The following is a 25,322-nucleotide window of genomic DNA, read 5'->3' as shown; positions in this document are numbered from 1 at the left end:
AGGATAGAGGATGAAGGGATGGATAGAGGATGAAGGGATGGATAGAGGATGAAGGGGATGGATAGAGGATGAAGGGATGGATAGAGGATGAAGGGATGGATAGAGGATGAAGGGATGGATAGAGGATGAAGGGATGGATAGAGGATGAAGGGATGGATAGAGGATGAAGGGATGGATAGAGGATGAAGGGATGGATAGAGGATGAAGGGATGAATAGCGGATGAAGGGATGGATAGATGTAGAGGGATGGATAGCGGATGAAGGGATGGATAGAGGATGAAGGGATGGATAGAGAGGGATGAAGGGATGGATAGTGGATGAAGGGATGGATAGCGGATGAAGGGATGGATAGATGTAGAGGGATGGATAGAGGATGAAGGGATGGATAGCGGATGAAGGGATGGATAGATGTAGAGGGATGGATAGAGGATGAAGGGATGGATAGCGGATGAAGGGATGGATAGAGAGGGATGAAGGGATGGATAATGGATGAAGGGATGGATAGCGGATGAAGGGATGGATAGAGATGGATGAAGGGATGGATAGCGGATGACTGGATGGATGAAGGGATGGATAGGAAGGGATGGATAGAGAGGGATGAAGGGATGGATAGCGGATGAAGGGATGGATAGAGGGAGGATAGCGGATGAAGGGATGGATAGCGGATGAAGGGATGGATAGAGATGGATGAAGGGAGGGATAGAGATGGATGAAGGGATAGTGGATGAAGGGAGGGATAGAGATGGATGAAGGGATAGTGGATGAAGGGAGGGATAGAGATGGATGAAGGGATAGTGGATGAAGGGAGGGATAGAGGAGGGATAGTTGTCTATGTGTAGTCTCTGGGTCCTGTCTGGATAATGAAACTACATGTAGCCTCATTCTCTGGGTCCTGTCTGGATAATGAAACTACATGTAGCCTCATTCTCTGGGTCCTTTCAGGATAATGCACACTGACTCTGAAGTATTTGTTTTCACTCTACTTTCGTGTGTGTGTGTGTGTGTGTGTGTGTGTGTGTGTGTGTGTGTGTGTGTGTGTGTCAGGGTTTCTGTTGGAAAAATGTGACACGGGACATAGGCAAAGTTCCTTTGTCCAGTGTCTGTGTTCTTTTGGCCATCTTAATCTTTTTGTTTGTTTTATTGGCTTTTTCTTTGCAACTCTGCCTAGAAAGCCAGCATCCCGGAGTCGCCTCTTCACTGTTGACGTTGAGACTGGTGTTTTGTGGGTACTATTTAATGAAGCTGCCAGTTGAGAACTTGTGAGGCGTCTGTTTCTCAGCTAGACACTAATGTAGTTTTCCTCTTGCTCAGTTGTGCACCGGAGATTCCCACTCCTCTTTCTATTCTGGTTAGAGTCAGTTTGCGCTCTTCTGTGAAGGGAGTAGTACAGAGCGTTGTACAAGATCTTCAGTTTCTTGGCAATTTCTCACATGGAATAGCCTTCATTTCTCAGAACAAGAATAGACTGACGAGTTTAAGAAGAAAGTTCTTTGTTTCTGGCCATTTTGAGCCTGTAATCGAACCCACAAATGCTGATGCTCCAGATGCTGACGCTCACAACGTGCCTTTGGAACACAGGAGTGATGGTTGCTAATAATGGGCCTCTGTACGCCGATGTAGATATTCCATAAAAAATCAGCCGTTTCCAGCTACAATAGTCATTTACAACATTAACAATGTCTACACTGTATTTCTGATCAATTTGATGTTATTTTAAAGGACAAAAACGTGCTTTTCTTTCAAAAACAAGAACATTTCTAAGTGACCCGAAACTTTTGAACGGTTATATATATTATTAAATTATATTATATTTGAGATTCTTCAAAGTTGCCACCCTTTGCCTTATTGACAGCTTTGCACACTCTTGGCATTCTCTCAACCAGCTTCACGAGGTAGTGACCTGGAATGCATTTCAATTAACAGGTGTGCCTTGTTAAAAGTTAATTTGTGGAATTTCTTTCCTCAATGCTTTCGAGCCAATCAGTTGTGTTGTGACAAGTTGGGGGTGGTATACAGAAGAGAGCCCTATTTGGCAAAAGACCAAGTCCATATTATGGCAAGAACAACTCAAATAAGCAAAGAGAAAGAGTCCATCATTACTTGAAGACATGAAGGTCAGGCAATCTGTAAAATCCCAAGAACTTTCAAAGTTTCTTCAAGTGCAGTCGCAAAAACCATCAAGCACTATGATGAAACTGGTTCACATGAGGACCGCCAAAGGAAAGTTACCTCTGCTGCAGAGGATAAGTTCATTAGAGTTAACTGCATCTTAGATTGCAGCTCAAATAAATGCTTCACAGAGTTCAAGTAACAGAAACATCTCAACCTCAACTGTTCAGAGGAGACTGCGTGAATCAGGCCTTCATGGTCGAATTGCTGCAAAGAAACCACTACTAAAGGACACCAATAATAAGAAGAGACTTGCTTGGTCCAAGAAACACGAGCAATGGACATTAGACCGCTGGAAATCGGTTCCAACCGCTGTGTCTTTGTGGAGCGCAGAGTAGGTAAATGGATGATCGCCTTATGTGTGGTTCCCACCGTGAAGCATGGAGGAGGAGGTGTGGGGTTGCTTTGCTGGTGACACTGTCAGTGATTTATTTAGAATTCAAGGCACACTTAACCTGCATGGCTACCACCGCATTCCGCAGCGATACGCCATCCCATCTGGTTTGCGCGTAGTGGGACTATCATTTTGTTTTTGAACAGGACAATGACCCAAAACACACCTGTAAGGGCTATTTATCACAAAGGAGAGTGATGGAGTGCTCCATCAGATGACCTGGCTTCCACAATCACCTGACCTCAACCCAATTGAGATGGTTTGGGATGAGTTGGACCGCGGAGTGAAGGAAAAGCAGCTAAGAAGTGCTCAGCACGTGGGAACTCCTTCAAGACTGTTTGAAAAGCATTCCAGGTGAAGCTGGTTGAGAGAATACCAAGAGTGTGCAAAGCTGTCATCAAGGCAAAGGGTGGCTACTTTGAAGAATCTCAAATATAAAATATATTTTTGGTTACTGTATGATTCTTTGTGTTATTTCATAGTTTTAATGTCCTCGCTATTATTCTACAATGTAGAAAAAAGTAAAGAAAACCCCTTGAATGAATAGGTGTGTCCAAACTTTTGACTGGTACTGTGTGTGTGTCTTATAATAACAAAAAATATATGTAAAAATATATATGGGGAATTGGAAACAATGCAGACAATTACATGTATGGAAGCTGATCTACCCCCCCCCCCAATAATAAACACTTATAGGTCAAATGTATTTCCGTCGACTGGTATGTCCATCAACGAATAGGCTAAGAACCATTATTTTGCTATGTATTTTTTTTATTCCTGATAATTGGCCTGCGCCAGTTTTATTTATCTGCTTTTCATATTACCAACTAATGGAAACCCTGGGTGTGTAGGTGTGTGCATATTTTGTGAATCTATGTCAAATACATGCATGTTTGTGTGTGAAACCAACCAAGTCAAGACAGCTGGCTCTACTATTCCAGAACCATGATTAAATATTATGTGTATAACAAACTTCTAAACACCCCTTCTCTGTAAATGAGGATTGTACTTCCACTTTGCATGGGAAGCTACTGTTTAGCAGTTGGCAGCAACTAAACTCTATGTAGTTGGTGGGTCTTGGTCTAAACTACCAGGGTCCATACTTACGATATTGTATGTCTCTTGATATAAACCAGTGGTAACACAACCTAGGCATGCAGTTTGATTTCCCGTAACAGTAGTTGTTCTCCATATTAGGACGTGATCAGGTATATCTTCAACAATTGTCTGCTCGTCATTCCTTGACATTAAAGCTGCAATATGTAACTTTTTGGGCGACCTGACCAAATTCACATAGAAATCTGAGTTATAGATCTCATTTAAAGTCTAAGAAGCAGTAGACCTGTTCTATGTCTGCTATTTCTATGCTTGCTTTTCTAAAGTTTTGTTTTTGCATCTTTAGCTTTTGGTGTTGTACACCAGCTTTAAACAGCTGAAAATACAATATTTTTTGTTATAGAAAATATATTTCAGAGGTTTAGATTGTACAATGATTCTCTACACTATACTTGATTGTTTTGTGACAAACTGAAATTAGGCAAACTATTTGAATTTTAGCAACCAGGAACGAGGAGCGATTTCTGCATAGTGTACCTTTACTGCATAAATCCTATCAGCTGCTAAATATGTTCCAAAAGGTCTAAGCCTTAGGGCTAATCGATGTCGTAACTATGGTCCCTGGAACTATGAACTATGTTGTTATTTTGGTCATTTGAGTACGGGTAGCTGTGGTTGTTAAAGGAGAGAGGAGGCTTGGTTCCAGCCAGGCACATTCATCTGTGCCCGGTTATCATTCCATCACCGTTGTGTATCCCCTGGCAATTCAGAGATGGAACAATAACACCGTTTTCACACCTGGGTTGTGTTGAATCGCAAACCGTAGTAAAATGGTTTGCAAAGGAAAAACAAATCTGTATTCAGTGTTTCCCCTAGGATTTGTTTCAACAGCAGTGGCAAAGTGTGGGTGTTTTTGCTGTTTTAAAGCAAATTTCGTGCAATTCCACACGTTTTGCCATGGCTTATGCCTTGTTCTTATGCTACCTGAGTGACTCAAACATTATAATAAAATCAGTAGAGGCACCGTGCCATGACATGGAGAATTTTAGATTCTCTCTGACTGTCGAGTTTTTATTTTGATGATTGTTAGTTCTCGAAGATAATATGATTTAAATATACTGTATATAGGTCCATTATCTTTCCCACTTCCTTTATATCTGGTAATAGTTGTTTTAAGTTTACACTGAAAATGTTTTACCTTCCCCATTTTATTACATTTTTGGGTATTTTTAATTTTGTTTGTCATTTTCTCTCGACTGACCCTGGTTTTTAAAGTCTGACTCTTTCACTGGTGAAAGTCGACCAGTAGAAGCAGCAGTGACATGGCAGCTGTTGAGGACTTCAGTGGCCTGTCACTGCTTTATCTTATCTCCTCTGAGTGTCACACTCCATAGACACACATGGTTTGACAGCACATAGGTGTTTGTGTGTGGCGCACCTAGATCTTAAACAACCCCTAGCCACTACACATAGAAACACGTGGTTTTTGGACTGGACGGTAGTTGGCGCACACACATATCACCACACACACACACACACACACATATCACCACACACACACACACAGTCTACAACTGTCTGCATGTCTTTGCTGCTCCACTTTCCTTGGATCTCCCTGGGATGCCGTCATTCCAGCTGATCGCCCTTCCTGTGTGGAGTGTATTGATCCCTTCATTTCCTCCCGCTTTCCCTGAAATCATCACTAAGTGGAGACCATCCTTGACCAATGGGGATAACACACACACACACACACACACACACACACTATAAACGGGAGCTCAACACAAATCAACACACTAACACAGCTGATGGTGTCCAGACATGTGCAGCAGTGTTTTTCTTCTCCCTCTACCCTGCAGTGTTTCACATGGAATTAGTTCCAGGATAAACTTTACCTGTGGCGCTCAACTGACAGATGGAGAGAAGCAGAGGATAGCTTCACACACACACACACACACACACACACACACACACACAGCTAGCCTGCCAGCTTTCCTGCTAACAAGAGAACATCTTAGTCATCTCCTCCAGACACAGCCCTGGAATTCACTGATTAAACTGATTAAACTATCACCTTGTTAAGTCATTTACCGAAACCCAAGCCCTGTGTGTGTGATGACTTCTCTCCTGTCGCCTGTTCTCTGCTGTCCTGGAAGCCCAGCCAAGCCTAACCTCCGTCAGTTAGAACATGAGGTCACACAAACACAGCAGAGGAAACTCACTCTCACACAAACAAACTTGTTTGCACTTGTTAGTGTCTTAGTGTGTGGGGGTGTGTTGATCTCTCAGGGCAAATAACATATGATGTATCCAATGTGTTCCTGGTCTGGTGTTTTGTTTGGGAAACATACCTCTACTCTCCTGTCTCTATCCTCTACATTGTAAACCATGGTAATAATACTGGTAAATAACCTCATCTCCTGTCTCCATCCTCTTCATGGTAATAATACTGGTAAATAACCTCATCTCCTGTCTCCATCCTCTTCATGGTAATAATACTGGTAAATAACCTCATCTCCTGTCTCCATCCTCTTCATGGTAATAATACTGGTAAATAACCTCATCTCCTGTCTCCATCCTCTTCATGGTAATAATAGTGGTAAATAACCTCATCTCCTGTCTCCATCCTCTTCATGGTAATAATACTGGTAAATAACCTCATCTCCTGTCTCCATCCTCTTCATGGTAATAATACTGGTAAATAACCTCATCTCCTGTCTCCATCCTCTTCATGGTAATAATACTGGTAAATAACCTCATCTCCTGTCTCCATCCTCTTCATGGTAATAATACTGGTAAATAACCTCATCTCCTGTCTCCATCCTCTTCATGGTAATAATACTGGTAAATAACTCCTGTCATCTCCTGTCTCCATCCTCTTCATGGTAATAATACCATCCTCTTCATGGTAATAATACTGGTAAATAACCTCATCTCCTGTCTCCATCCTCTTCATGGTAATAATACTGGTAAATAACCTCATCTCCTGTCTCCATCCTCTTCATGGTAATAATACTGGTAAATAACCTCATCTCCTGTCTCCATCCTCTTCATGGTAATAATAGTGGTAAATAACCTCATCTCCTGTCTCCATCCTCTTCATGGTAATAATACTGGTAAATAACCTCATCTCCTGTCTCCATCCTCTTCATGGTAATAATAGTGGTAAATAACCTCATATCCTGTCTCCATCCTCTTCATGGTAAACCATGGTAATAATTAAGCAATAAGGTCTGAGGTGTGGCATATGGCTGAAATACCACTGCTAATGGCTGTTTTTATGCACAATGCAGTGCAGAGTGCCTGGACACAGCCCTTAGCCTTGGTATATTGGTCACATATAAACTAGTTACCAACATAAATCGAGCAGTAAATATACATGTTTTATCATACCCGTTGTATACGGTATGATATACCACGGCTGTCAGCCAATAAGAATTCAGGACTCAAACCACCCAGTTTATAATGGTAAATAACCTGTGCATGTGGGTTTTAGAGAAGTGTTTCAGAGCAGTGTTGTTGTTGTTGTTTTTACTCGAACCAATGGAGCTTGAAAACCTGTCAACAATCCATGAGAAAGACCCTAGGAGATATGTGGTAAAGCCTTTCAACACGTTCGAAACCAGAGCCTTCTAATTGGACTCCTGACCTAATTGGCCAATGATAATAGTCATATGTCATCCCAGGGCACCCAGAGCCCCAGGGAGATAATGTCTTTATCTAAACATAGTGGTCAGTCCATAGAGGTAGGAAGAGGCCTCATCTCCTACTTTAAAATGGTGGAAACCATCAATGGCAATGTCCGTGCTAAGATGGGTTGTATTCGTCCAGAGCTCTCGTTCGACCTCCATGGGTCAGTCTCAGGAAGAGAGGGAGCTGAGATCCTTGTATCCTCTCCAATACAAGACTAGCCAAAACTACAATCCAGCCTTTAGCTGGGGTCAAACACTGACCGCCTCCCTCCCTTGAGGAGCCACTGCAATAATAGAACAGTATAGATGACCACATCAATGCTTTGGGAGTTTGGAGAGTTAACATTGTCTAATGCTTTATTCATTACACTAATGTTATTGGCAGGTTGTCCATATGTCCAGCTTCAACATTAAACCCCCCCACCTGTCATCAACATTCCTTGTCAAATGCCCCCCCCGGGCCTTGAATTGGCCTGTTGTGTAGTCTACAGCTGGAATGTGAATTGTGGAGAGTGTACAACGTGTTGTGTGGCTTGCATCCTCTCCTTGTCCTGCTGAATAACCTCTGGCTGGCGCTAGCTAACTCGATAGCTGTTAGCATGATCTAAGCCCCCAGTCATCTAACAAACAAATTATTTGCAACGCAGCTCAGACTGACTGTGTGTGGAGGAGGAATTCCTCTGGAATAAAATAACTTGGGTCAGCTGGAATGGATCGCTGCAGGACACACACACACACACACACACACACACACACACACACACACAAAGCTTATTTGTCTGGAATTACTGTAGACATGTTTCTCCGACAGACTAGTAATGATGCAGCTAATAGTCTAAATGGGGTGGAGAGGAAGACAAACAGGGAGAGAAAAGGAAGAGACATTCTCTCCATTTATTACATTAGACTAAATATCAGGAATTACATTGTTTTTCCTCTCCAAACACTTAATGAGAAACGAGGGAGGGATGCACCGACCAACAAAAATGTTCCTGACAGAAACGGTGGCGCAGCTCCCGGACCTCAGCATGGCTGTGTGTGTGTGTGTGAGCGTCTCTCATCTCATGTTCTCTGTCTCCTCAGGGCGTATCCTGGACCTGAAGACAGGAACAGTGAAGAAAGAGGGGCAACAGTCGTCTATGAGGATGTGCATGGGCTCCAGACGATCCTTCATCTGCAGAATGAGGTGTGTATCTGTCTGTGTGTCATTCCTCCACAAGCACATGGATGGTCTTTGCCTGTCTTAGGTGTGTGTGAGCGCAAGTGTGCACAATATATCAACTGGATCCATCTCTCCATCTGCGGGGGATTTAAAGTGTTAAGTGATAAACACCTGTGTTGTAGACTCACTCCCAATAGGACTCATCCATCCTTTAACTCTTGGAACTACCCATCCCGGATCCGGGAGAATTGTCATCAACTACACTAATTAGCATAGCGCAACGGCCAAATAATCTTACTAGAAAATATTCATATTCATGAAATCACAAGTGAAATATATAGCGAAACACAGCTTAGCCTTTTGTTAATCACCTGGCCACTTACGCAATGTGGTCCTTTACGCTCATTCTTCAACATAAAGGCGTGAAACTACGTCTAAAGGCTGTAGACACCTTAGGGAAGACGTAGAAAAAGGAATCTGGTTGATATCCCTTTCAATGGCCAATAGGGATGCATAGGAACACAACGGTTTCAAAACATGAGTCACTTCCTGATTGGATTTTTCTTAGGCTTTCGCCTGCAATATCAGTTCTGTTATACTCACAGACAATATTTTTACAGTTCTGGAAACTTTAGAGTGTTTTCTATCCTAAGCTGTCAATTATATGAATATTCTAGCATCTGGTCCTGAGAAATAGGCCGTTTACTTTGGGAACGTTATTTTTCCAAGCATAAAAATAGTGTCCCTTAGCTTCAAGAGGTTCAAACTTAGTCATCTCTGATATGTAGATACCTTCGTCTCCCTACATCAGCAATAATCCAGTCTTTGGTTCACACCTGCCTGGGAGATGTGTTCTGTATCCCAAATGGCATCATATTCCCTATATAGTGCAGTACTTCTGATTAGGACCCATAGAGTGCACTACATAGGGAATAGGGTGTCATTTGGGACGTAGACTGTGATGTGCGTGTAGCCATAATCGATTTCATGCTTTCCCCCCGTGGCCATCGAGCCATATGCTTTCCCCCCGCGGCCATCGAGCCATATGCTTTCCCCCCGCGGCCATCGAGCCATATTCTTTCCCCCCGCCGCCATCGAGCCGTATGCTTTCCCCCGCCGCCATCGCCATCGAGCCGTATGCTTTCCCCCCGCCGCCATCGAGCCGTATGCTTTCCCCAGCGGCCATCGAGCCGTATGCTTTCCCCCGCAGCCATCGAGGCCGTATGCTTTCCCCGCAGCCATCGAGCCGTATGCTTTCCCCCGCCATCGAGCCGTATGCTTTCCCCCCGCGGCCATCGAGCCGTATGCTTTCCCCGCGGCCATCGAGCCGCAGCCATCGGGCCGTATGCTTTCTATCCCCAAGATGATGTGAAGACAGACAGAGGGAGAGAGAAGGAAGATTGGTTAAAGTGATGAATGCTTCCATAGCTCACACGTCATTATGTATGACCTATCCTGCTGCAGATATTTCAATAATCAGGAATCCATAATGTCGGGAATCCAGTTTAGAATCTCCCCCTGGGTGGGTGTGTTTGTGGCATGCACCACCGACCCCCTCCCACTGGCTTCAACCCTGAGCACTACTTTTGTTTATTTCATTCTCGGGATGTTTAGAAATCTAGAAACCGGTTCCCCTAATGCCCACAGATTGACCGCCAAAATGTTTTTGAACTTAAACGTTTGACTCGAGCGGGTTTTTAAAAAACCCAGACCACTGACACGTGTCTCCCCGATATTTCCGATGCGGCCTGGCGTGCCTAAAGCCTCGTTAGCACAGGAATGGAGATGTTTGTGTTTGTTGTCTGCTTCACTCACATTACACAGATGCTAATCACGCTTTGTTAGGACGACTGGAATGTGTGTGTGTCTTTTGTTCCTTTTGCTATTTAGGCCGCTTGGCAAATTGAAAACAGCATGCAGGGATGACTGTCTGCACTCTGCGGTGACCACAGCTGAGAATACACAACACACACACACACAGAGCCCCGAACAGCATGCCATGCAACCAAGTGGAAAGGAATTGTTCATTTTTCAACATCATTTCAGGGAAGCTAATATTAGCTAACTCCAGAAGAGCAGAAGATGCTGTCCTCTTGAACCTTTAGTTGATCAGTGGAAAAACCCAGGTTGTGCCTCCTCTCTGCTCTCAATAATACCTGACTCACCCGCTGAAAGAAACTCATGTCAAATGGCTTCCATCTTGGTTTCCATACTGTGAGACTGTGTAGACTTGGTTATAGCAGTTAAAGCTGACATCACCATAAATCCCTTCTGCTTCTTTTAAACTTCCTTAATCCAGGTTCTCAGGTCTCTGTGAGATACAGTCTGTTCTATAAGAGAGACCTGGTCCCTCTACATTTCTATGCAGTCATCTAATCAGTACACGTGTCATTTAGCAGACACAAAAACACAAACACACACAAAAGCAGGTTCAGATTTCAAATGTATTGTTCTCATTGAGGAGAATCCTATCCACAGCAACATGGCAACACACCAAACAAGATTTTTCCAATAACACTCACCATGCCTGTGTTCCAAATGGCACCTTATTCCCTATATAGTTCATAGGGCTCTGGTCTAAAGTCGTGCGCTATATAGGGAATAGGGTGCAATTTGTCCTGCATTCATAGTCTCACACAGCGAACATAACAGTCATAACATTATACAATGTCAGGCACTGGTTATTTGTTCTGTGTGTGTGTGTGTGTGTGTGTGTGTGTGTGTGTGTGTGTGTGTGTGTGTGTGTGTGTTCTGGTTTATGGTCCATACACCTCATCAGTGCTGTGGGTTGACATGTCCCCAGTTCAGCAGCTCTTGTGTTCTAGCTCTCTGGTCTGAACATCTCTCTGTTTTCAGTGGCGCTGATTAACATTAGTCTCTGTCTCCTCCCACTCCGTTCCTTTCTCTGTGTGTGTGTCTGTCTGTTTCTGCATTCATACCTGTGGGGGTGGACTACACGTGTGCCAAATGGGAGCCCTAGGCCCAGAGTTACTATTGTATGTGTGACGTATAGCAGGGTTCCCCAACTGGCGGCCCGCGGGTGATTTTATTTGCCCCTCCCAAGTATTCGTAGCAACAAAAAAAATGACATGACTGTTAAACAGCAGCAAATCAGCTCCAAGTGATGTACATTTTGGAAATCTGTTCCAACGTATTCCCACACATACCAGAGAGATGTGATCCTATACACCAAAGTATTCCCACACATACCAGAGAGATGTGATCCTATACACCAAAGTATTCCCACACATACCAGAGAGATGTGATCCTATACACCAAAGTATTCCCACACATACCAGAGAGATGTGATCCTATACACCAAAGTATTCCCACACATACCAGAGAGATGTGATCCTATACACCAAAGTATTCCCACACATACCAGAGAGATGTGATCCTATACACCAAAGTATTCCCACACCTATACCCCAGAGAGATGTGATCCTATACACCAAAGTATTCCCACACATACCAGAGAGATGTGATCCTATACACCAAAGTATTCCCACACATACCAGAGAGATGTGATCCTATACACCAAAGTATTCCCACACATACCAGAGAGATGTGATCCTATACACCAAACCAGTATTGATCCTATACATTCCCACACATACCAGAGAGATGTGATCCTATACACCAAAGTATTCCCACACATATCCAGAGAGATGTGATCCTATACACCAAAGTATTCCCACACATACCAGAGAGATGTGATCCTATACACCAAAGTATTCCCACACATACCAGAGAGATGTGATCCTATACACCAAAGTATTCCCACATACCAGAGAGATGTGATTCCCACACACCAGAAGATATTCCCAGATACCAGAGATGTGATCCTATACACCAAAGTATTCCCACACATACCAGAGAGATGTGATCCTATACACCAAAGTATTCCCACACATACCAGAGAGATGTGATCCTATACACCAAAGTATTCCCACACATACCAGAGAGATGTGATCCTATACACCAAAGTATTCCCACACATACCAGAGAGATGTGATCCTATACACCAAAGTATTCCCAACATACCAGAGAGATGTGATTCCCAAAGTATTCCCACACATACCAGAGAGATGTGATCCTATACACCAAAGATGTGATTCCCATTCCCACATACCAGAGAGATGTGATCCTATACACCAAAGTATTCCCACACATACCAGAGAGATGTGATCCTATACACCAAAGTATTCCCACACATACCAGAGAGATGTGATCCTATACACCAAAGTATTCCCACACATACCAGAGAGATGTGATCCTATACACCAAAGTATTCCCACACATACCAGAGAGATGTGATCCTATACACCAAAGTATTCCCACACATGTGACCAGATTCCCACACATACCAGAGATGTGATCCTATACACCAAAGTATTCCCACACATACCAGAGAGATGTGATCCTATACACCAAAGTATTCCCACACATACCAGAGAGATGTGATCCTATACACCAAAGTATTCCCACACATACCAGAGAGATGTGATCCTATACACCAAAGTATTCCCACACATACCAGAGAGATGTGATCCTATACACCAAAGTATTCCCACACATACCAGAGAGATGTGATCCTATACACCAAAGTATTCCCACACATACCAGATGTGATCCTATACACCAAAGTATTCCCACACATATTCCAGAGAGATGTGATCCTATACACCAAAGTATTCCCAGACCTATACCAGATTCCCACACATACCAGAGAGATGTGATCCTATACACCAAAGTATTCCCACGCATACCAGAGAGATGTGATCCTATACACCAAAGTATTCCCACACATACCAGAGAGATGTGATCCTATACACCAAAGTATTCCCACACATACCAGAGAGAGATGTGATCCTATACACCAAAGTATTCCCACACATACCAGAGAGATGTGATCCTATACACCAAAGTATTCCCACGCATACCAGAGAGATGTGATCCTATACACCAAAGTATTCCCACCCATACCAGAGAGATGTGATCCTATACACCAAAGTATTCCCACGCATACCAGAGAGATGTGATCCTATACACCAAAGTATTCCCACGCATACCAGAGAGAGATGTGATCCTATACACCAAAGTATTCCCACGCATACCAGAGAGATGTGATCCTATACAAATGTGAGGTTTGAAATGTGATCCTATACACCAAAGTATTCCCACATACCAGAATGTGATCCTATCTTTCCCACACATACAAATGATGTTTTGTCCCAATACCAGAGAGATGTGATCAAAAGTATGTGTGATTATGTTCTGACCCCTGACCATCCGCTCAAGAAAATGATCCTCCCAAAGTGTCTGAATCTAGTTGTACATCTCTGATGTATTCCTATCTCTGATGTACAGTACACTGTGTGTTTCTATACACAGATGGTCCCATGTCTGAATCTAGTTGATGATCTCTGATGTACAGTACACTGTGTGTTTCTCACAGATGTGATCCTATCCCAAAGTATGTCTGAATCTAGTTGATGATCTCTGATGTACAGTACACTGTGTGTTTCTATTCCCACAGATGGTCCTATACAAATGTGTCTGAATCTAGTTGATGATCTCTGATGTATATTACACTGTGTGATTCTCACAGATGGTCCCGTGTCTGAATCTAGTTGATGTGATCTCTGATGTACTATTCTGATGTACAGTATGATCACTGTGTGTTTCTCACAGATGGTCCCGTGTCTGAATCTAGTTGATGATCTCTGATGTACAGTACACTGTGTTTCTCACAGATCGTCCCGTGTCTGAATCTAGTTGATGATCTCTGATGTATATTACACTGTGTTTCTCACAGATGGTCCCGTGTCTGAATCTAGTTGATGATCTCTGATGTACAGTACACTGTGTGTTTCTCACAGATCGTCCCGTGTCTGAATCTAGTTGATGATCTCTGATGTATATTACACTGTGTGTTTCTCACAGATGGTCCCGTGTCTGAATCTAGTTGATGATCTCTGATGTATATTACACTGTGTGTTTCTCACAGATGGTCCCGTGTCTGAATCTAGTTGATGATCTCTGATGTACAGTACACTGTGTGTTTCTCACAGATGGTCCCGTGTCTGAATCTAGTTGATGATCTCTGATGTACAGTACACTGTGTGTTTCTCACAGATGGTCCCGTGTCTGAATCTAGTTGATGATCTCTGATGTACAGTACACTGTGTGTTTCTCACAGATGGTCTCTAGTGTCTGAATCTAGTTGATGATCTCTGATGTATATTACACTGTGTGTTTCTCACAGATGGTCCCGTGTCTGAATCTAGTTGATGATCTCTGATGTATATTACACTGTGTGTTTCTCACAGATGGTCCCGTGTCTGAATCTAGTTGATGATCTCTGATGTACAGTACACTGTGTGTTTCTCACAGATGGTCTCCGTGTCTGAATCTAGTTGATGATCGTGTCTGAATCTAGTTGATGATCTCTGATGTATATTACACTGTGTGTTTCTCACAGATGGTCCCGTGTCTGAATCTAGTTGATGATCTCTGATGTATATTACACTGTGTGTTTCTCACAGATGGTCCCGTGTCTGAATCTAGTTGATGATCTCTGATGTATATTACACTGTGTGTTTCTCACAGATGGTCCCGTGTCTGAATCTAGTTGATGATCTCTGATGTACAGTACACTGTGTTTCTCACAGATGGTCCCGTGTCTGAATCTAGTTGATGATCTCTGATGTACAGTACACTGTGTGTTTCTCACAGATCGTCCCGTGTCTGAATCTAGTTGATGATCTCTGATGTACAGTACACTGTGTGTTTCTCACAGATGGTCCCGTGTCTGAATCTAGTTGATGATCTCTGATGTACAGTACACTGTGTGTTTCTCACAGATGGTCCCGTGTCTGAATCTAGTTGATGATCTCTGATGTATATTACACTGTGTGTTTCTCACAGATGGTCCCGTGTCTGAATCTAGTTGATGATCTCTGATGTACAGTACACTGTGTGTTTCTCACAGATGGTCCCGTGTCTGAATCTAGTTGATGATCTCTGATGTACAGTACACTGTGTGTTTCTCACAGATGGTCCCGTGTCTGAATCTAGTTGATGATCTCTGATGTATATTACACTGTGTGTTTCTCACAGATGGTCCCGTGTCTGAATCTAGTTGATGATCTCTGATGTACAGTACACTGTGTTTCTCACAGATGGTCCCGTGTCTGAATCTAGTTGATGATCTCTGATGTATATTACACTGTGTGTTTCTCACAGATCGTCCCGTGTCTGAATCTAGTTGATGATCTCTGATGTACAGTACACTGTGTGTTTCTCACAGATGGTCCCGTGTCTGAATCTAGTTGATGATCTCTGATGTATAGTACACTGTGTGTTTCTCACAGATGGTCCCGTGTCTGAATCTAGTTGATGATCTCTGATGTACAGTACACTGTGTGTTTCTCACAGATGGTCCCGTGTCTGAATCTAGTTGATGATCTCTGATGTACAGTACACTGTGTGTTTCTCACAGATGGTCCCGTGTCTGAATCTAGTTGATGATCTCTGATGTACAGTACACTGTGTGTTTCTCACAGATGGTCCCGTGTCTGAATCTAGTTGATGATCTCTGATGTACAGTACACTGTGTGTTTCTCACAGATGGTCCCGTGTCTGAATCTAGTTGATGATCTCTGATGTACAGTACACTGTGTGTTTCTCACAGATGGTCCCAGATGTCTGAATCTAGTTGATGATCTCTGATGTACAGTACACTGTGTGTTTCTCACAGATGGTCCCGTGTCTGAATCTAGTTGATGATCTCTGATGTATATTACACTGTGTGTTTCTCACAGATCGTCCCGTGTCTGAATCTAGTTGATGATCTCTGATGTATATTACACTGTGTGTTTCTCACAGATGGTCCCGTGTCTGAATCTAGTTGATGATCTCTGATGTACAGTACACTGTGTGTTTCTCACAGATGGTCCCGTGTCTGAATCTAGTTGATGATCTCTGATGTATATTACACTGTGTGTTTCTCACAGATCGGTCCCGTGTCTGAATCTAGTTGATGATCTCTGATGTATATTACACTGTGTGTTTCTCACAGATCGTCCCATGTCTGAATCTAGTTGATGATCTCTGATGTACAGTACACTGTGTGTTTCTCACAGATGGTCCCGTGTCTGAATCTAGTTGATGATCTCTGATGTATAGTACACTGTGTGTTTCTCACAGATCGTCCCGTGTCTGAATCTAGTTGATGATCTCTGATGTACAGTACACTGTGTTTCTCACAGATCGTCCCATGTCTGAATCTAGTTGATGATCTCTGATGTATATTACACTGTGTGTTTCTCACAGATGGTCCCGTGTCTGAATCTAGTTGATGATCTCTGATGTACAGTACACTGTGTGTTTCTCACAGATGGTCCCGTGTCTGAATCTAGTTGATGATCTCTGATGTACAGTACACTGTGTGTTTCTCACAGATGGTCCCGTGTCTGAATCTAGTTGATGATCTCTGATGTACACTGTGTGTTTCTCACAGATCGTCCCGTGTCTGAATCTAGTTGATGATCTCTGATGTACAGTACACTGTGTGTTTCTCACAGATCGTCCCATGTCTGAATCTAGTTGATGATCTCTGATGTACAGTACACTGTGTGTTTCTCACAGATGGTCCCGTGTCTGAATCTAGTTGATGATCTCTGATGTATATTACACTGTGTGTTTCTCACAGATGGTCCCGTGTCTGAATCTAGTTGATGATCTCTGATGTACAGTACACTGTGTGTTTCTCACAGATGGTCCCGTGTCTGAATCTAGTTGATGATCTCTGATGTACAGTACACTGTGTGTTTCTCACAGATGGTCCCGTGTCTGAATCTAGTTGATGATCTCTGATGTATATTACACTGTGTGTTTCTCACAGATGGTCTGTGTCTGAATCTAGTTGATGATCTCTGATGTACAGTACACTGTGTGTTTCTCACAGATGGTCCCGTGTCTGAATCTAGTTGATGATCTCTGATGTACAGTACACTGTGTGTTTCTCACAGATGGTCCCGTGTCTGAATCTAGTTGATGATCTCTGATGTACAGTACACTGTGTGTTTCTCACAGATGGTCCCGTGTCTGAATCTAGTTGATGATCTCTGATGTATATTACACTGTGTGTTTCTCACAGATGGTCCCGTGTCTGAATCTAGTTGATGATCTCTGATGTACAGTACACTGTGTTTTCTCACAGATGGTCCCATGTCTGAATCTAGTTGATGATCTCTGATGTACAGTACACTGTGTGTTTCTCACAGATGGTCCCGTGTCTGAATCTAGTTGATGATCTCTGATGTACAGTACACTGTGTGTTTCTCACAGATGGTCCCATGTCTGAATCTAGTTGATGATCTCTGATGTACAGTACACTGTGTGTTTCTCACAGATGGTCCCATGTCTGAATCTAGTTGATGATCTCTGATGTACAGTACACTGTGTGTTTCTCACAGATGGTCCCGTGTCTGAATCTAGTTGATGATCTCTGATGTATATTACACTGTGTGTTTCTCACAGATCGTCCCATGTCTGAATCTAGTTGATGATCTCTGATGTACAGTACACTGTGTGTTTCTCACAGATGGTCCCGTGTCTGAATCTAGTTGATGATCTCTGATGTATATTACACTGTGTGTTTCTCACAGATGGTCCCGTGTCTGAATCTAGTTGATGATCTCTGATGTACAGTACACTGTGTGTTTCTCACAGATGGTCCCGTGTCTGAATCTAGTTGATGATCTCTGATGTACAGTACACTGTGTGTTTCTCACAGATGGTCCCATGTCTGAATCTAGTTGATGATCTCTGATGTACAGTACACTGTGTGTTTCTCACAGATGGTCCCGTGTCTGAATCTAGTTGATGATCTCTGAGTTGATGATCTCTGATGTACAGTACATGTGTTTCTCACAGATCGTCCCGTGTCTGAATCTAGTTGATGATCTCTGATGTACATTACACTGTGTGTTTCTCACAGATGGTCCCGTGTCTGAATCTAGTTGATGATCTCTGATGTACAGTACACTGTGTGTTTCTCACAGATGGTCCCGTGTCTGAATCTAGTTGATGATCTCTGATGTACAGTACACTGTGTGTTTCTCACAGATGGTCCCGTGTCTGAATCTAGTTGATGATCTCTGATGTACAGTACACTGTGTGTTTCTCACAGATGGTCCCATGTCTGAATCTAGTTGATGATCTCTGATGTACATTACACTGTGTGTTTCTCACAGATGGTCCCGTGTCTGAATCTAGTTGATGATCTCTGATGTATATTACACTGTGTGTTTCTCACAGATGGTCCCGTGTCTGAATCTAGTTGATGATCTCTGATGTACAGTACACTGTGTGTTTCTCACAGATGGTCCCGTGTCTGAATCTAGTTGATGATCTCTGATGTACAGTACACTGTGTGTTTCTCACAGATGGTCCCGTGTCTGAATCTAGTTGATGATCTCTGATGTACAGTACACTGTGTGTTTCTCACAGATGGTCCCTGTGTCTGAATCTAGTTGATGATCTCTGATGTATATTACACTGTGTTTCTCACAGATCGTCCCATGTCTGAATCTAGTTGATGATCTCTGATGTATATTACACTGTGTGTTTCTCACAGATGGTCCCGTGTCTGAATCTAGTTGATGATCTCTGATGTACAGTACACTGTGTGTTTCTCACAGATGGTCCCGTGTCTGAATCTAGTTGATGATCTCTGATGTACAGTACACTGTGTGTTTCTCACAGATCGTCCCGTGTCTGAATCTAGTTGATGATCTCTGATGTATATTACACTGTGTGTTTCTCACAGATGGTCCCGTGTCTGAATCTAGTTGATGATCTCTGATGTATATTACACTGTGTGTTTCTCACAGATGGTCCCGTGTCTGAATCTAGTTGATGATCTCTGATGTACAGTACACTGTGTGTTTCTCACAGATGGTCCCGTGTCTGAATCTAGTTGATGATCTCTGATGTACAGTACACTGTGTGTTTCTCACAGATGGTCCCGTGTCTGAATCTAGTTGATGATCTCTGATGTATAGTACACTGTGTGTTTCTCACAGATGGTCCCGTGTCTGAATCTAGTTGATGATCTCTGATGTACAGTACACTGTGTTTCTCACAGATGGTCCCGTGTCTGAATCTAGTTGATGATCTCTGATGTATATTACACTGTGTGTTTCTCACAGATCGTCCCATGTCTGAATCTAGTTGATGATCTCTGATGTACAGTACACTGTGTTTCTCACAGATGGTCCCGTGTCTGAATCTAGTTGATGATCTCTGATGTATATTACACTGTGTGTTTCTCACAGATGGTCCCGTGTCTGAATCTAGTTGATGATCTCTGATGTATATTACACTGTGTGTTTCTCACAGATGGTCCCGTGTCTGAATCTAGTTGATGATCTCTGATGTATATTACACTGTGTGTTTCTCACAGATGGTCCCGTGTCTGAATCTAGTTGATGATCTCTGATGTATATTACACTGTGTGTTTCTCACAGATGGTCCCGTGTCTGAATCTAGTTGATGATCTCTGATGTACAGTACACTGTGTGTTTCTCACAGATGGTCCCGTGTCTGAATCTAGTTGATGATCTCTGATGTACAGTACACTGTGTGTTTCTCACAGATGGTCCCGTGTCTGAATCTAGTTGATGATCTCTGATGTATATTACACTGTGTGTTTCTCACAGATGGTCCCGTGTCTGAATCTAGTTGATGATCTCTGATGTACAGTACACTGTGTGTTTCTCACAGATGGTCCCGTGTCTGAATCTAGTTGATGATCTCTGATGTATATTACACTGTGTGTTTCTCACAGATGGTCCCGTGTCTGAATCTAGTTGATGATCTCTGATGTACAGTACACTGTGTGTTTCTCACAGATGGTCCCGTGTCTGAATCTAGTTGATGATCTCTGATGTACAGTACACTGTGTGTTTCTCACAGATGGTCCCGTGTCTGAATCTAGTTGATGATCTCTGATGTACAGTACACTGTGTGTTTCTCACAGATGGTCCCGTGTCTGAATCTAGTTGATGATCTCTGATGTACAGTACACTGTGTGTTTCTCACAGATGGTCCCGTGTCTGAATCTAGTTGATGATCTCTGATGTATATTACACTGTGTGTTTCTCACAGATGGTCCCGTGTCTGAATCTAGTTGATGATCTCTGATGTACAGTACACTGTGTGTTTCTCACAGATGGTCCCGTGTCTGAATCTAGTTGATGATCTCTGATGTACAGTACACTGTGTGTTTCTCACAGATCGTCCCATGTCTGAATCTAGTTGATGATCTCTGATGTACAGTACACTGTGTGTTTCTCACAGATCGTCCCATGTCTGAATCTAGTTGATGATCTCTGATGTACAGTACACTGTGTTTCTCACAGATGGTCCCGTGTCTGAATCTAGTTGATGATCTCTGATGTACAGTACACTGTGTGTTTCTCACAGATGGTCCCGTGTCTGAATCTAGTTGATGATCTCTGATGTACAGTACACTGTGTTTCTCACAGATGGTCCCGTGTCTGAATCTAGTTGATGATCTCTGATGTACAGTACACTGTGTGTTTCTCACAGATCGTCCCATGTCTGAATATAGTTGATGATCTCTGATGTACAGTACACTGTGTGTTTCTCACAGATCGTCCCATGTCTGAATCTAGTTGATGATCTCTGATGTATAGTACACTGTGTGTTTCTCACAGATCGTCCCGTGTCTGAATCTAGTTGATGATCTCTGATGTATATTACACTGTGTGTTTCTCACAGATGGTCCCGTGTCTGAATCTAGTTGATGATCTCTGATGTACAGTACACTGTGTTTCTCACAGATGGTCCCGTGTCTGAATCTAGTTGATGATCTCTGATGTACAGTACACTGTGTGTTTCTCACAGATGGTCCCGTGTCTGAATCTAGTTGATGATCTCTGATGTATATTACACTGTGTGTTTCTCACAGATCGTCCCATGTCTGAATCTAGTTGATGATCTCTGATGTACAGTACACTGTGTTTCTCACAGATGGTCCCGTGTCTGAATCTAGTTGATGATCTCTGATGTACAGTACACTGTGTGTTTCTCACAGATGGTCCCGTGTCTGAATCTAGTTGATGATCTCTGATGTACAGTACACTGTGTGTTTCTCACAGATCGTCCCATGTCTGAATCTAGTTGATGATCTCTGATGTACAGTACACTGTGTGTTTCTCACAGATGGTCCCGTGTCTGAATCTAGTTGATGATCTCTGATGTATATTACACTGTGTGTTTCTCACAGATGGTCCCGTGTCTGAATCTAGTTGATGATCTCTGATGTATATTACACTGTGTGTTTCTCACAGATGGTCCCGTGTCTGAATCTAGTTGATGATCTCTGATGTACAGTACACTGTGTGTTTCTCACAGATGGTCCCGTGTCTGAATCTAGTTGATGATCTCTGATGTACAGTACACTGTGTGTTTCTCACAGATGGTCCCGTGTCTGAATCTAGTTGATGATCTCTGATGTATATTACACTGTGTGTTTCTCACAGATGGTCCCGTGTCTGAATCTAGTTGATGATCTCTGATGTACAGTACACTGTGTGTTTCTCACAGATGGTCCCGTGTCTGAATCTAGTTGATGATCTCTGATGTACAGTACACTGTGTGTTTCTCACAGATGGTCCCGTGTCTGAATCTAGTTGATGATCTCTGATGTACAGTACACTGTGTGTTTCTCACAGATGGTCCCGTGTCTGAATCTAGTTGATGATCTCTGATGTACAGTACACTGTGTTTCTCACAGATCGTCCCGTGTCTGAATCTAGTTGATGATCTCTGATGTATAGTACACTGTGTGTTTCTCACAGATGGTCCCGTGTCTGAATCTAGTTGATGATCTCTGATGTACAGTACACTGTGTGTTTCTCACAGATGGTCCCGTGTCTGAATCTAGTTGATGATCTCTGATGTATATTACACTGTGTGTTTCTCACAGATGGTCCCGTGTCTGAATCTAGTTGATGATCTCTGATGTACAGTACACTGTGTGTTTCTCACAGATCGTCCCATGTCTGAATCTAGTTGATGATCTCTGATGTACAGTACACTGTGTGTTTCTCACAGATGGTCCCGTGTCTGAATCTAGTTGATGATCTCTGATGTATATTACACTGTGTGTTTCTCACAGATGGTCCCGTGTCTGAATCTAGTTGATGATCTCTGATGTACAGTACACTGTGTGTTTCTCACAGATGGTCCCGTGTCTGAATCTAGTTGATGATCTCTGATGTACAGTACACTGTGTTTTCTCACAGATGGTCCCGTGTCTGAATCTAGTTGATGATCTCTGATGTACAGTACACTGTGTGTTTCTCACAGATGGTCCCGTGTCTGAATCTAGTTGATGATCTCTGATGTACAGTACACTGTGTGTTTCTCACAGATGGTCCCGTGTCTGAATCTAGTTGATGATCTCTGATGTACAGTACACTGTGTTTCTCACAGATGGTCCCGTGTCTGAATCTAGTTGATGATCTCTGATGTACAGTACACTGTGTGTTTCTCACAGATGGTCCCGTGTCTGAATCTAGTTGATGATCTCTGATGTACAGTACACTGTGTGTTTCTCACAGATGGTCCCGTGTCTGAATCTAGTTGATGATCTCTGATGTATATTACACTGTGTTTCTCACAGATGGTCCCGTGTCTGAATCTAGTTGATGATCTCTGATGTACAGTACACTGTGTGTTTCTCACAGATGGTCCCGTGTCTGAATCTAGTTGATGATCTCTGATGTACAGTACACTGTGTGTTTCTCACAGATGGTCCCGTGTCTGAATCTAGTTGATGATCTCTGATGTACAGTACACTGTGTGTTTCTCACAGATGGTCCCGTGTCTGAATCTAGTTGATGATCTCTGATGTATATTACACAGATGGTGTGTGTTTCTCACAGATGGTCCCAGTGTCTGAATCTAGTTGATGATCTCTGATGTACAGTACACTGTGTGTTTCTCACAGATGGTCCCGTGTCTGAATCTAGTTGATGATCTCTGATGTATAGTACACTGTGTGTTTCTCACAGATGGTCCCGTGTCTGAATCTAGTTGATGATCTCTGATGTACAGTACACTGTGTGTTTCTCACAGATGGTCCCGTGTCTGAATCTAGTTGATGATCTCTGATGTATAGTACACTGTGTGTTTCTCACAGATGGTCCCGTGTCTGAATCTAGTTGATGATCTCTGATGTACAGTTACACTGTGTGTTTCTCACAGATGGTCCCGTGTCTGAATCTAGTTGATGATCTCTGATGTACAGTACACTGTGTGTTTCTCACAGATGGTCCCGTGTCTGAATCTAGTTGATGATCTCTGATGTACAGTACACTGTGTGTTTCTCACAGATCGTCCCATGTCTGAATCTAGTTGATGATCTCTGATGTACAGTACACTGTGTGTTTCTCACAGATGGTCCCGTGTCTGAATCTAGTTGATGATCTCTGATGTACAGTACACTGTGTGTTTCTCACAGATGGTCCCGTGTCTGAATCTAGTTGATGATCTCTGATGTATAGTACACTGTGTGTTTCTCACAGATGGTCCCGTGTCTGAATCTAGTTGATGATCTCTGATGTACAGTACACTGTGTGTTTCTCACAGATGGTCCCGTGTCTGAATATAGTTGATGATCTCTGATGTACAGTACACTGTGTGTTTCTCACAGATGGTCCCGTGTCTGAATATAGTTGATGATCTCTGATGTACAGTACACTGTGTGTTTCTCACAGATGGTCCCATGTCTGAATCTAGTTGATGATCTCTGATGTATATACACTGTGTGTTTCTCACAGATGGTCCCGTGTCTGAATCTAGTTGATGATCTCTGATGTACAGTACACTGTGTGTTTCTCACAGATGGTCCCATGTCTGAATCTAGTTGATGATCTCTGATGTACAGTACACTGTGTGTTTCTCACAGATGGTCCCGTGTCTGAATCTAGTTGATGATCTCTGATGTACAGTACACTGTGTGTTTCTCACAGATGGTCCCGTGTCTGAATCTAGTTGATGATCTCTGATGTATAGTACACTGTGTGTTTCTCACAGATGGTCCCGTGTCTGAATCTAGTTGATGATCTCTGATGTACAGTACACTGTGTGTTTCTCACAGATGGTCCCATGTCTGAATCTAGTTGATGATCTCTGATGTACAGTACACTGTGTGTTTCTCACAGATGGTCCCGTGTCTGAATCTAGTTGATGATCTCTGATGTACAGTACACTGTGTGTTTCTCACAGATCGTCCCATGTCTGAATCTAGTTGATGATCTCTGATGTACAGTACACTGTGTGTTTCTCACAGATGGTCCCGTGTCTGAATCTAGTTGATGATCTCTGATGTACAGTACACTGTGTGTTTCTCACAGATCGTCCCATGTCTGAATCTAGTTGATGATCTCTGATGTACAGTACACTGTGTGTTTCTCACAGATCGTCCCATGTCTGAATCTAGTTGATGATCTCTGATGTATATTACACTGTGTGTTTCTCACAGATGGTCCCGTGTCTGAATCTAGTTGATGATCTCTGATGTATATTACACTGTGTGTTTCTCACAGATGGTCCCGTGTCTGAATCTAGTTGATGATCTCTGATGTACAGTACACTGTGTGTTTCTCACAGATGGTCCCGTGTCTGAATCTAGTTGATGATCTCTGATGTACAGTACACTGTGTGTTTCTCACAGATGGTCCCGTGTCTGAATCTAGTTGATGATCTCTGATGTACAGTACACTGTGTGTTTCTCACAGATGGTCCC

General features: G+C 42.9%; 1 protein-coding gene across 6 annotated transcripts in view; it reads left to right on the top strand.

Moving 5' to 3' along the window:
* The window catches only part of arnt2 (aryl-hydrocarbon receptor nuclear translocator 2), a 71,375-nt gene that overhangs the window by 28,117 nt on the left and 17,936 nt on the right, over window positions 1-25,322 (top strand). For all 6 annotated transcript variants that reach the window (XM_065012229.1, XM_065012226.1, XM_065012225.1 and 3 more), the window contains one exon: window positions 8,395-8,497. In XM_065012229.1, coding sequence (XP_064868301.1) covers window positions 8,395-8,497 — 103 coding nt within the window. The remainder of the gene's footprint in view (window positions 1-8,394; window positions 8,498-25,322) is intronic.

The sequence above is a fragment of the Oncorhynchus nerka genome, linkage group LG27, assembly GCF_034236695.1.
Source record: "Oncorhynchus nerka isolate Pitt River linkage group LG27, Oner_Uvic_2.0, whole genome shotgun sequence".
NCBI classification, from domain to species: domain Eukaryota; kingdom Metazoa; phylum Chordata; class Actinopteri; order Salmoniformes; family Salmonidae; genus Oncorhynchus; species Oncorhynchus nerka.
The sequence above is the reverse complement of the archived record's forward strand: the minus strand, read 5'-3'. Positions and strand labels throughout refer to the sequence as shown.